General features: G+C 39.8%; 1 protein-coding gene across 2 annotated transcripts in view; it reads left to right on the forward strand.

The window, feature by feature from the left end:
• alcam (activated leukocyte cell adhesion molecule) overlaps nucleotides 1-14,330 on the forward strand; it is a 65,057-nt gene that overhangs the window by 47,608 nt on the left and 3,119 nt on the right. For both annotated transcript variants that reach the window (XM_022745903.1, XM_022745902.1), the window contains exons 5-13: nucleotides 2,307-2,394; nucleotides 2,947-3,117; nucleotides 3,794-3,918; nucleotides 6,620-6,752; nucleotides 7,529-7,641; nucleotides 8,383-8,506; nucleotides 8,891-9,012; nucleotides 11,281-11,410; nucleotides 13,267-13,293. In XM_022745903.1, the coding sequence (XP_022601624.1) occupies nucleotides 2,307-2,394; nucleotides 2,947-3,117; nucleotides 3,794-3,918; nucleotides 6,620-6,752; nucleotides 7,529-7,641; nucleotides 8,383-8,506; nucleotides 8,891-9,012; nucleotides 11,281-11,410; nucleotides 13,267-13,293 (1,033 nt within the window). The remainder of the gene's footprint in view (nucleotides 1-2,306; nucleotides 2,395-2,946; nucleotides 3,118-3,793; nucleotides 3,919-6,619; nucleotides 6,753-7,528; nucleotides 7,642-8,382; nucleotides 8,507-8,890; nucleotides 9,013-11,280; nucleotides 11,411-13,266; nucleotides 13,294-14,330) is intronic.

Raw genomic sequence — 14,330 nt, forward strand, 5'->3', positions numbered from 1 at the left:
ATTGAGCATTTTGTAGTAGGGGAGAGAGATAGGTAGAGATGTGGGGAATAAGATTGAAAAAGAGAGAAAAAAGTGGAATTGGAAGAGAGGGATTAAGTTTTGATAACATGCAAAAAGGATGATGGAAGGCTTGGTTGTTTGATACTCAAGTGGAATTCTGAAGTAGAGGAAAGTTTCATGTTGAATGATGTAGATGCAGCAAACCTGAACTGTGCTGTACTCAGCTGTGGAGTAGCAGAGTTTGCATTTGTTGTTTTGTTTTGTTTTGTTTTGTTTTATTTATTGCCAGTGTTGTTCTTGAAAAGCAAAATCAGGCTGCTTCTCAAAGACAGAGTGATCCAGTGTTGTGACTGCAAGGACCTTTAGACTGTAAATCGAAATGAATAAGCAATTTGAAAAGGAAGCATATTATTATTTTACAACTGTAGTGGTTCACAGCAGGAGTTTTACTTGTTGACAAACACAATTTATCTACTTTATTATAATGGACCCACTCTATTGGTCCATTACAAAGCATTCCTGCTGGATGGCTGCTTGCGTGTGACATCTGCATAGATAACAGCCTGATTCTGTAAAACTATATTACAGTCTTGTAAAATATCTTCCTCAAGGGAACAGAAGTCACAGTTACATTTCCACAGTTCACCCTGGCACATGTTGAGTGGTTCAACGTTAACACGCTCTACATCCAGGCAAGTTTAAAAAAGAAGTCCATTAATTTACAGTTTTTCTCAATTGCTTTGAAGCAATTCATAAGTAACATCATTCTCACCACTCTTAATGCAGTTCTCAAAACAGTTAATGCATTTCTCAAAACACTAAATCACCTGTGCAAAAGCCTCTAAAACAATCAAAACCTTGTGACCTTGCTCTTTCATACATATTTAAAGAAAGTTACAAACTGTTTTCATGAGTTGTCAGATGAAAAATGCATCAACACGATGAGAAAACATCTTTGATAGTGAACTATGTGTCGACACAATGGAAGTTTGTACAAATACAATGAGAAATGTTAGTGTGTGTGGGGAAATGATGAACTGCTTTGAGAAATGCATTAAGAGTTGTGAGAAAGTAATTTCTGATGTGTGAATTGCATCAAAACAATTGACAAAACTGTATTCAGAGGCAGATGTACAGAAGAGGATTAGGGCCACATATGAATTTTTTTTTTGTTTTTAAGTCAGAATTCTAAGAAAAAGTCAGAATTCTAAAAACAAAACAAAACAGGGGTCCCTAATCTCCATACAGATGAGATGGTGTAGGCCACATTATGTTTTTTTTAACACTGATTGTGATGGTGGATAATGCATTTAGGAAAAGCGTTATGATTCAGTTGATCTGAGCAAGAGACAAGAGCGAGACATTGTGCCATTACATTCGACCACACCAACTGACATTGTGATTTGTCAGTGGAGGGAAGTTAAGAAGTGTCTCTGTACATCTCTTGTTATGCTCTGCTCTGTTATGCTCTGCAGAGCCCTCCACCTGCACCCTCGTGTTCACTGTCTCAGCTAACACAATTTAGTAAGAAGGTTAGAAGGGCGAGTCAAAAGAAATTCAACTGAAGAATAATACTTAGTAACAGTTACATACTGTAGCTTTAAAACATGTATATAAATAACTAGAATTACCACCATGTAGTTGTACGCCTCCACCACTCAGACTAGTTTCAGGTTACATCCCTGTTTATCCAGAATCATAAAATATATGCCGCCGGCTCTGGCTGTTGCTGGCGTGGAGGCATAAGAACATACATATACACATGCATGAACAAACATGAGTAAATACCTACTAATAAGTGTGTACGACTGTTCTTCTTGACATAAGACATTTGTGTTTGTGGTGAGTCACATTTCTTCTGTGGTACAGGATATGAAACCAGGTGGTATGAAAGTTCTTGTGATTCCGTCCTTATCTGGTTCACACACAGCACATCTCTGCTGCATTTGCTGACCTTCAGTCTTAAAGATGTAATGAGAGTACTGAGACAGAGAGACAGTGTGTCTGTGAGCACAAAAAGTAATTCAGTCCTGAATGAAATGCTTGTTTGTCTTTTCTGGCATATGTCCAACATTCTCCTGTTAATGTTAAAGAGCAGACATTACATTTATACAACTCGAGGACAGAGAAATTAGAGCAGCTTGAACATGAGGTAATGTTGTATTGATGTATTCTTGGGTAAAAATGATTGCATTATCATTTTAGGTTCAGTGCATGGATAAAAAAAAAAGACTTAATGAGTGTGGAGACTTAAGTTTATTGTTTTCTGTTTTATAGTTTAATAGAATATGTTCTGTTTTGCTCAGGTGGGAACATGTGTGGCGACAGATGCAAACCCCGCAGTTACGATCACATGGAAGAAGAATGGAAAGCCCCTGGTAGCTGATGGGAAAGGTAACAAATCCCCTGCTGTTTTGCTGACACACCCAGAAACTATCCAGCAGTCACACAGTTGCACACATTCACGCAAGATGCTGTCATAGATTCCCCTGGACAGTGAAAATGAAATCTGTCATAGTGATGTGTATTTACCCAAGACAGCAGCTTCAACAATACAAAAAACAAATGCATTACTCATTGTTGTTTTCTTGTTATCAAAGGATGCAGTAATATGATATTTCATCCCGACTTGTCATCTGAATTGTACCAAGAAATAACAGTTGGAGCAAACTCTGTACAACAGTTTGGAGTTTGTATGATCCTGTACTAGATCAGTCAGCGTCACCTTACAATAGACAATCACAGATCTGTTCCTAAAAGGCAACTTAGACTTCAAGGCTTTTCATTTGTGGCTTCCTACCAACCAACCAACCAACCAACCAACCAACTGACTACAGACTGTTAATGCTCTCACTGTGTCTCCTTGTGTGTGTGTGTGTGTGTGTGTGTGTGTGTGTGTGTGTGGTGTCTGTCTGTCTGTCTGTCTGTCTGTCCTTTACTCTACAGCCATTGTGATCACCCCCAGCATGAAGCTGGATCCAGCCACAGGCCTCTCCACCACCTCCTCAATCCTCCAGTATGCAGCCACCAAGGAAGACGTTGGTGCGACCTTTGCCTGCATGTCCACACATGAGCTGACCAATCAGGAGATTGACCTGGAACCCTTACCCATTTACTGTGAGTCAAACATAGCACTGTCCATAACAGTATGTAGTAGATCTTCTTCTCTTAATCACATGCAGAGGGCTGTGAAGAGGACATAGTGTAACTAAGATATAGTTACACTTGCAACACTAGTTTGCAACATACAAATATAAAATGCATCCAGAATACACTATGATTCAAGATAAGAATTATGCTCCACAAGATTCTTTCTGATTTATGTCATTAAAGGCTGAGTTGAATTAATTGAATTGAATGAACTGAGTGAAATACTGACTTTACAGTTTGTGAAGTGTAAACTGCTCTGATTATACACGTCATGAGAGGGTAATTTAAGCTCTGAAATGGGTGACAGTCCTCCAAGGCACCTTTAGTATAGCCAGAGTTGTTCTTATTTCCAAAAATGGTAGCACACTAATTTCAAGGCTCTGGAAAGTGCATGTAATGGTGACATGGTGAACATGCTGTGGTTGGGAACAGGGAATTACAGTCTGTGCAGTCATTGTGTTCCTGATCACATCCATGAACTCTGAAGAGCAGATGAGGCTGGAATCAATAAATGAAAGCAGGGATCTTGGGAAGCCTCAGCAATAGCAAGTTCATTGGGGAGTTTCCAATTTGTAAGATACTGAGGCTAGCTTTCTATTCTTCTACTCCTTTCTTCCCTTGATTTGATCGCTGAACTTCTCAGATCCATCGGAGAAGGTTAACCTTGAAATTCTGTCGAAGAGGCCCATTGTAGAGGGAGATAACGTGACGTTCAAGTGTCACGCTGATGGCAACCCTCCACCCAGCTCCTTCTTCTTCCACATCAAGGTCAGTAAGAACCCAAACACACACACACACACACACACACACACGCACAAAAGGCTAACTACCATTTGTTATTGATGGTCACATTTCAAGTGTTGAGTTTTAAGTTATTGCTTTGGGGTTTTAAAAGTCTTAATTAATTACAGTAATTAATTAATTAATCTCACCTTAGGTGAGAACATTTAATTTGAAATAATTAGAGCTTCATTTTCAATTGCTAACAAGCATTGGTCAATACTGAAGCCACTTTTTCAAAACTCTTCATACAGTCTGCATTAGCAACATGCATCTTGGCCAAACAGTTCATCTCACCTCCAAAACTCACTCAAACCATCAAAACACGTCATATGTCTCAAAATAAGCTTGTTCAACCATAACACTGACAACAATTCTCAGTCAGTCAGTCAGTCAGTCAGTCAATCAATCAATATAAATGCACAGTACATCCTACATTATGGTTACACCTCTCACTCTCACCCTCCCTCCACTTCTTCCTCTTGCTGCCATTGTTGTTGTAAAAATGTATCTTCTTATAGTGCTTACATCCTGATTCATGAGTCAGTAATTAAGTAGTTAGGTGTCTGGCCAGGTGGCAGTGTTGTGCCAGTTCACACTTAAAAAGAACTAGTTCAAAGTTCAGTTCATACAGATGAAAATGAGCTAGTTCACATTCATAGTTAATTTTTTAAAATTTTGAACGCAGTTCACAGTTCCAAAAATGAACTAGTTCACGTTCATTTGCTCCGTTTAAAAAAAAAAAAAATAAAGGCCGATATTCTTTTTCAATAGAACCTCCTTCTACCCATCCATCACCAGCCCCAAATCATTGCCACTCCCAAACTAAATGAATTATTGTTTACCACTGAAGAATCACAGACATGAGTTACATTTAAAATCTGTATATAATATAATCCGTCTGAGTCTTCACTTGTCTGTTCATAAAACTGCTTCAAACTAACTGGCTTCAGCAGTAGTAGATGCGTCTGTACCATCTGTACATCAATGGAGATGTAGTGCGGCATGTCGTAAAACTGTTGCAAAATGTGAGCTAAAACTTTTGTTCACTCTCGCTGGAGTGAACGGCGCTCACATTCACGTTCACGTTCATGTTCATTATTTGTAAACTGATACGTTCAGTTTAGCGTTCAAATATGAACGTGTTCAATGAATACAATTCATTGAACGCATTCAAGCTGTCAGGCCGAGACTCAAAGCAGGACTCAGATGCAGAGATTTTGAATAACAAAAGGCTTTTATTGAATTCACCGGAGACCTCAGACAGAGTGACAAACAAATGGCTATAAAAAAGACTAGACACTAAACTCTGAATCCTGAGGAACAAAAAACACTCCAGGAGGAGGAAAAAGGCTCTAATCAAAAGAAACAAATCGATAAACACAAAACGCTCCGTATGGAGGAAAAACCTGACCACATAAAATAAACCAAAAAATAATCTACTCACGCTACTAAGCGGAGGATCTAGAATAATAAATAACTGGGCTATAAACAAAAATTCACTCTTAAAGAGGAAAAACAAAAGGACTATGAATCTAAACTATGGCAAGAATTAACAAACAAAAAATCACTCTTCTCGAGGTACATACAGCTTACTTTGGCGACTACTATGGCTGTGGACATGGACAAAGGCTCTGGTGCAGGACGATGACACTCCGGCACAAGACAAGGGGAACACAGACTATTTAAACGCATGGAGGGAAATAGGGGAACAGGTGGAAACACTTTGGGCAATCAGACTGAGACACATGAGGAAGGGCAAGTGACCTGAAACGGGAGGGGAATTACTTTTCAAAATAAAACAGGAAATGACAGGACAAAACAAACCCAGGACAAGACAACCTCACCACGGTGTGACACAAGCACAACACTGCCAGGTGGCATGTGTGCAGGCTAACTGGTCCATGGGTGTCGCATTTTAAATAGCAGTGTTTTGAAATGGCAAACAAATGACTTTATGTCAGATTCCTGTGTTTTATGTAGGAACTGTGTGCAGTGTATTGCAAAAAGTGTCATGTTGAATTGGAATTTGGGTGCAAAGGTGAAAATGTGTTTAGAGTTTTGGAGACATGAGCTGAGGTTTTGCACTATGTCAGTTTCAAAAATTTAGCTTTCTGTCTCATTTTAGTGTGTTAGCAACTGAAAAAAAGCTATTACATTTTACTGTAAAAATTGTCCAGAAAAGCCAGGATTTTCTATATATTTCAGTATGGTTACTGCAGGAAAGCATGAAATTTGCCATCATTCTGTTTTGCATGTGTTTTTAACAGTTTTGAAAACAGTGTGTTAGCATTTGAAAAATATGCTACAAATATAAAGTGTTTTGCTGGTGGTGGATTATGAATAAGAAAAGAGTCCATGGAATTTGGAAAATGTGGTCATTGAATGCGTTTTGTGTGAATGCAATGAAAAATTATTCACAGTTTGGTCCAATAGACCTCCATTTCACTGAGTTTGGACAATGTGACTTCAGTTTCGACCAATGCTGTTAGCATATATATACATATATTATATATATAAGTAGACCTCCTCATTGCATTCTTCTTTCAAGAAATGATTCCTGTCTTCATCCTTCTTTCTTCCTGTCTTTCTTTGTGTCTTTCTCATTTCTTGATACTATATTAGAATGACAGATGCTGACAATGCCTCTCTCCTCTCCATGCTCCTCCTCCTCTTCTCTCTCCATCAGGGCCAGCAAGTGCTGGTGGAAAATTCAGACACGTACACTTTGACTAACATTACCAGAGAGGCTACGGGTGAATACAAATGCTCCCTGTCTGACAACGGGGACCTACAAGCTTCCCAAACCATCGCTGTTGGCTGTGAGTACTCATGACACATGCAGAGCGTTAGGCAAGAAGCCACTGCTGCAGCAAAGACAAAAACCTCCGACTGCTGTCCTCACTGTGCCTCAACTTCTTATACAGTATATAACAAGGCGAAGCAGAGTAATCAACTTTCAACTTTGAGAGCCCAGCCTGGCAGGGTGGCAGAGCACGGAGTACCATGCAGAGAGGAGGAGAATTAAATTATTAAGAAGAAAAACACAAATCTCACCAGCTGTAGCAGCAAATCATCATCTCAAGCCTTTACTCTCTGCTCAACAGGCATATGTAGGAGGTGTTACGTTGAAGCTCAGAGGCTTGTTTGTTTTAAACAAGACTGTTCTTAATGAAGGTTAATGGACAATTAAGCTGTATTATATTAGAAAATACTAACAAAACTTGGTGACATCTGTTTGTTTTTTATTAATCAGTGGTTTGTTACGATCACTGAGGAGGTTATACCATCGCTAGGATCCATGAATTTTAATCACTTTCCTTAACTTTGAGAAAAAGGGTGTTCTGTTTTCATTCTAGTTTGTAGATGTGTTTAAATGAGGAGAAGTTGAATCATGTAGCTCTTCAGAAAGTTGACATAAAAGCTGAGAAAATTATGTCAGAAAGTGGACCATGAGACATCACTGTTGAATGGTTATGGCATCATAGCAGCTTTTTTGGCTCTGATAAGAAGCAGTAAAATGAATGGAAACTACGCCCAGCTTCAGCCCACTGGTAGGACACCACAGAGTCATCATTTTTCTTTCTTGTTTTCTCAGACCTAGACCTGAGTCTGAGTCCCACTGGGAAGGTTGTGAAGACAGTAGGGGACACCTTGTCTGTGGAGATGGAGAAGAGCGCCTCGGGTGACACTAAAGTGACATGGGCAAAGGTAATGTGTACTGGAGCTGGGCTGTTGATTGGAAAAATGTGGCATTGAAATATAGAAGGATATGAAAGAGTCGACAAAAGCAGGATGTTTGTCCAACTTCTCCTGTCAGTAATCAAACCCGACAGCAGAAACTCACTCTGAACCTGTATATACTCTGTACAGAGGTCAGACACTGATGATTTGTTTCTCCTTCAACACCTCAGGAGCTCAGTGGTAGAGCCACAACATTTATTCTACACTTTCTGTCTGACAGAGAGCTGAGCCCAAACTACAAAAAAATATGATACATTGCTACAATGGATAGTAGATTTAGATTTAGATTTAGAAGTGCTCCTGAAGGGAAACTGTGTTCAATTTGCTTATCTGTCAGCAAAAAGTTTATATATCTGGTAAATTAAATATAAAACATACAAAGTAAGATAAGGTGACTCTCCAGTCAGTCTGTATCATACAACATTGATGCAGAGATTTGGCCTCACATTATGGTTGCTGTATTTCCACATTGAGTTCTGAAATGAACATTCCTGTGACCCTGGACAGGAGAACTGGGCATGGAAAACAGATGGATAATTAGACTGACATCATGCATTCATACATTTACAGGATGTCCTTGGTAGGGTCAAGTGAAAATTACAGTGGATGAAAAAGGAATTTGTGTATTGCTGTTGTATTTAATCAAAGTTATAGGTACACTCTGCTTTAGAATGCACATGGACAGTGTGAATCTGGTTTGGTTTTCAGAATGGAAAAGCAGTGAAGAAGCCAGAGTTTAGCCAATTGACCTACACTGATGCAGGACTATATTTATGTGAGGTCTCCATGAGCGGTCTCACACGACGTCAGAGCTTTAAACTGGTCATTGAAGGTGAGTGAGAGTCCGTGTGTCTGTGTGTGTGTCTGTGTGTGTGTGTGTGTCTCATTGTCAATTCCTCTGTTGGCTAAAACAAGTGGTACACTATAAATGTCTAACTCTTGTATTAATATGTACAACCTCCCATTCTTCACACTGACTCAGCGAAGACTTAGGAATACAGTATCACTCCATCTGAGGCAGCTTGCGTACTGTATCTGCAGTGTCAGGTGCATCTCTCTTTAATTACTGAAGCTCGTTAAGATCAATAAGGACTCCAGTCAGGATTCAGTCTGTTCTTCTGGAAAAAGCTCATAACATTTATGAACCCAGTTTCCATTACTTGAAATATCTGTGTGTGAAATTTTATGTCATAAGAAAACAATGTGTCTGCATCAGGGAAGCCTGTGATCACCCGCCTGACCAAACACCGCGCTGATGGCGCCAAGCACAAAGTTCTTACTTGCGAGGCTGAGGGAGTGCCAGAGCCCAGCTTCCACTGGAGTGTGAACAGCACAAACGTAAGTGTCGGAGGGTGCGTGTGTGTGTAGTGAGTGTGTGTGTGTATATATGCAAGATGTGTCAAGTTAGGCTGGTGATGGAGGGAAATTAGCTCCGGCAAAAATAGCAAAATGAAGCAAAATATCAGCAAACACTGCAGTGTGGTGTGATTAAAACGTTCTTTGAGGATCCTGTCAGAGTTTGCATCTGGAATGATTTAATATTAGTTATATTCAACAACTAATGTTAGCTGACACATCACATAACAAGATAAAGTTATCAAAGAAAAGTCTACATTACTAACTAGTTGACTAGCCGTTTAATACCTCTGTACTCTGACAGCAGTGAGTGACAACAGAAGCCCTGTTTCTGCAAACACACATTACATTACTCCCTGGGCTGGTGGGTTGGTCAAATTAAGCCTAGCTAAACTCAATCAGGAAGACTATCTCTATTCTCCCTCTCTCACCCCCCTCCTTGTAATCAGCTGACTTCAGGTTCTCAGCAACCAATCAGATCTCGCCACGATCTCAACCAGCCAATCAAGTTGTCCCTATCATACTTGGATACCACCCCTCCCTCCCTGTCCTCTCTGTGTCCTGTGTGAAAAGCCGCTCAGAGCGACATGCCTGTGGATGAAGGAGGGAGACAATAAAAATGGACAGACACCAACATCAAAAACGGAAGAAAGAAGGTGCGGAGAAGTTGTGAGCCCGAAAAATAAAGAATTTAAATGCAGAGGCCGCTGAGTGTGCCAAAATCCCACATATGTTTGCTTCAGGGGCCGCAACAGCCTCAACTTCTACGGCATCTTTCAGCGCCGTCGTACAGCAACAGGTGGAAGGAGGAGAGCAGACAGAGAAGCAGGAAGAGATGCAGGTGTGACAGGGAAGCACAGTGAGCAGGAGGAGAGTATAGCCAGTGGAAGCAGAAGGTAGCATACAAGTAAAAAGGAACACTCAGGGAGTAACGCTGGGCTACTTTGTCTACTGTACCTATAAAGTATCTGTATTTGCTTTATTTTTTATGTACTCTTTCCATTTTAATGGAATAGTGAATTCAGGATTGTATACTTGTATACTTCAATTTTATTGAATCATTTGAATTGATTGATATTTCCAGCAGAAGTTTTTCTTTGCCAGTTCCTGGTACTTCTATTTGAATATGGATATTGTGTACTCCACAGCCACATGATTACCAGGGAGTCAGTCAAGAGTGACTGAGTACACTGGTCCTTTCTGATCAACAGGAAGTCCTTCAACAGGAAGTGAATATGCTGGTACACTTGCACTGGTACACTTGTCCATGGCACAAAAAAACACAGCTGTAGCACAGTATGCATATTTAAGCGGGCTGCAAAGTGTGGTGTAGTGGGTGGTGTTCAACCGATTGAGAGGGGGCCGGTCCAGACCAAAATTGCCAGGGCCAATTTTTTTGTCCCATTCCAGCCCTGCACACGCCCTAATGCAGAGAGACATTCGCGTTAGCTGACGCCAACAATAAGCTGCAAAATGTCTCTCTCAAAGCCAAAGCGTCGTAAAGTTGACTATGAAAACTGCCAATTCCAAAGCGAATGGACTGAAAAGTATTTATTTACTTTGCCAGCCGCAATGAGCAATAAACCTGTGTCTTTATTTTGCAGCGAATCCATTGCTGTGATGAAAGAGTAAAATGTGAAGAGACACTACAGGTTGAATCATGGCTCATTTTGTGACAGTTTTCTCAAGGGCTCGGAGGAATGGAAAAGGAAAGTAAATGGACTGTTAGCATCTTTTCAACGGAGGCAGTGTGCCCTTGGTCGCTTTTGCATAGAACAAGAGAGAGCCATGATAGCATCTGTGCACGTAGCATGGACACTAACCAGACAGAAGAGGCCCTTCTCTCATCAATGGAAATGCAAACAATGTTGCATGTGAAGGAGGTTTTTTTTTTTTTTTATTAGCCGAGCTAACCTTTCCACACTGTACAGGTGACATTCAGCAGAACACCATTCACTCTAATAAATAATGTACTTCTGAAAATATTCTGAAGTACTCCAGGCCTCATCTTAAGCAGGTCATGTTAATGGATTCAGGTTTGTTGGAAGAAGTAGTAGAAGCAGTATTTTATTATTTTTATTTTAGTATCTGTCTTCCCAGCATCCCATTGTTCCCCATTAATAGCAATATACAAAATATTCAGTAGAATGGAAAAGTCCATAATGTGTGCACAGCTAAAGAGGCTGCTGTGTGATATTTCCTTTGCAATTATTTCTGAAGCCTCTTATTTCTGTCTTTCTGCCCCTCCAGGAGGAGAGGTCCTACATAAACGGTAAGGCCACCCACAAAATCACAGTGATCCCAAATGTGAACCTGACTGTCAGCTGCAGTGTCAGCAACAAGCTGGGAGAGGACATCAAGACCATCAATGTTTCCTCTGGTAAGTTCCTGCTTGTCAGGAAGTTAGTTTGCTGGCTTTATTTTCCCAACTGTGGGAAATGAGAGGTGCATTAATGTAGCAGCTTTTCACTTGCTTTATTTAGACTAGACTCAGCAGCATTAGTAGAAAACAGAGAGAGAGCAATGACTCAAATTAAACTTCACTCTGGATGCACCTTATTCAAGGTAGATTGGCCATCAGCTTTTCTGCTATGTACGAAACAAAGAAGCTGCCGGTGTCTTAATGATCGTGTTGCTGCCACTGTGACTTCCCAGTGTTACAGTGGGTGTGTGACACCATTTGTGTGTTGGACTTTTCCCTTTGGCTCTTTAAAAATGATTTGGTGCCAGCATTTTCTGTTATGTCATCAGGCGGCGTTGAGACACAAGTTTTAATTTTTTTACACCCCTTTAGTGACTTTTTTTTAATTTAAAAAAAGCACCAACAAACCAAAGCAACAACAAATCTAAGGACAGGCTTTGTGAGAGACTAAATAAGAAAGGCAATCTGTCACTTCTAACATTACAGTAAATATAGCTGAAATGACAGCACAATCTTTAACTGTCTTTAACTGATGTGTTTGGTGTTTTTGTCACACAACATCGTGATTATAAAATCAGGATTATAGCAGCAGCAGAGCAGCAGCTTGAAAGTGACCACATGTAGTCTTAATGGGCCACATTTCAGTCACTGTTTCATACTTGTTATAGATAGCTAGATAGATAGATAGATAGATAGATAGATAGATAGATAGATAGATAGATAGATAGATAGATACTTTATTTATCCCCTTGGCGAAATTCATGTCTGACAACAGAAACAGAAAAACATGTAAATGAGAACAACTTTATTTTGAATTCAGCTGTATTAAAATACTTTATATAGCAGAGAGGAGGAGAGAAGCATTCAGAGCAACATTTAGCAACTTTTCCAGCAACTTTAGATACTTTACATTGAAAGTTGTTGTTCACAGTGGCTCCACAACAGTTTTCAACTATGTCTTCAATTTCACTCATTGACCACACACAGTCCAGACAGATACAAGGTTTTGACCAAGTCTTGTTGTATTATTTGTCATTACTAAGACAATCAAAGATCAATAGAAAAGCAATCAAATCAATTTAGGGGCAAAAAGTCAGGATTAATTCCTTTATTTAGGATGAATGAATTCACACTGTACCCCACCATACCAAGTTTTCCCCAGAATTTAAGTCTCTATCAGCAGGCTGGAGGGTTTGTGATAAATGATGCAGTATTCTCAGTACTCATCTGTTACAGGCACTATGTTTTTGGATGTGATGAGACTTTACTTTACTTTTTCCTCTATGTGAGACACTATATATTTGCCCTTTCATTCTCTACAATAGTTTAAACCTATATACAACAGCAGGGATTTGCTGAATCAACCTGCTGCAGAATGTGCTTATGTAAAACTTAAGCAGGCACACCAGTTACACCGAATGCTTACATTATAGAAACTGGGATGGAAAACACAAAAAAAAACCAAAAATGTTGAAAGGCCACGTCAAACACTTAATGCTACAGTAGTATCCTTTCATCTCATGCATACATGCTGTACCACTGCTGTTCCTCCTCATTCTTTCTTTCCTGTGATAATCCTTCTTTTTGTCTTTTTTCCCTGCATTCGAAGAGTCTGGCATATGTTCTAAAAGCATAGTAAATTGTAGCTTTCCTCTTCCCAAGACAGTTTGCTTGTTGTGAGACGCAGTCAGAAAAACATTTGATTTCATCTTGTGAGGCAGAATCAGTGCAGGATTTTCTTTGACAAACAGCTTACGTATGTTTTGTTTGGCTTTTATTTTTATGAGTTCTAATTTAATTATGTTTGATTTCAGTTTTTAAGGAGGAAAATGAAGAAAGAGGTAAGATTTTGTTTTCCTTTGCCCTTATCTTTTATTTTCTAGAATTTTCATTAACCTGTTGTCTGACTATACACCAAATTAACACTCATCACTTTCTCTTCATGCATAAACTGACCCATATTCATCACTTCACACAGACAATACTGTTCCTGAACATATAACTTCATCCCAGCTTTTATATCTTCATGATTTTTCTTCAAACAAGCTCAGTCAAGCTGTCTGGGGCAGATTAGAGAAATTAAACAAATCAATAAATAGAGATCAGTTGAATGTGTCTGACAGTGTTTACTGAAGTAACAACTGAGGAAAGTAGGGATGCCCTGATTGATTGGCCGCCAATCACGATTGGCTGATTTTCATTAAAAAATACATGATCAGTAGATCAGCAAATTCTGCTCATAGTTGCCAATCACCTTAAAACCGATTACCTGCTGTTAATGCTCTGGTGTCTGCGGCTGAGAGAAGCACTATGAGTTGTGTAGTGTAGCCCAGCCTCCCAGCGCCAGCACGGGGACACGCCACCATAACAAAACAACATATCAGCTGTGTTACAGGTTACAGGTAATAGATAGGTTGTCTTGAATGGCTTGAAAGACAACAGAAGTCCAGAGTACATGAAGAACCAGGGGGAAAGGGTTGGAGTATATGAAGGGGAGCTAATGAGAGAAATGGAAACAGATGTGTAGGTGGGAAGGGGAGATGTCTGGTAACAGAGAACAGGAGACAGGTCTGAGAGTCACATGACTGGGATGGGACGTCAATGACATCTGGTGAAGTTTGGCATGGGACAGCGGAAGAGTGGCCAGGGCTGAGACAAATCATGACTTCAGCAACTCAGTGTAGCTGATGCAGATGCATTATGGTTCATTTTAAAATCACTTTAAATGAGTAATCATGTGTGCATCAGTCTCCCATCACCTGCCATTTCATTAAAGTCACTGTAACCTTTATTTATACTGTAGTGAAAAGTTAGTGTAGAGGATACAAATTATACACGATGGTGATGGCTTCCATGGAGCAGAATGTCAAAAACATTC

The sequence above is a fragment of the Seriola dumerili genome, unplaced genomic scaffold (assembly GCF_002260705.1).
Source record: "Seriola dumerili isolate Sdu_G_001 unplaced genomic scaffold, Sdu_1.0 BDQW01000091.1, whole genome shotgun sequence".
Classification (NCBI taxonomy): Eukaryota; Metazoa; Chordata; class Actinopteri; order Carangiformes; family Carangidae; genus Seriola; species Seriola dumerili.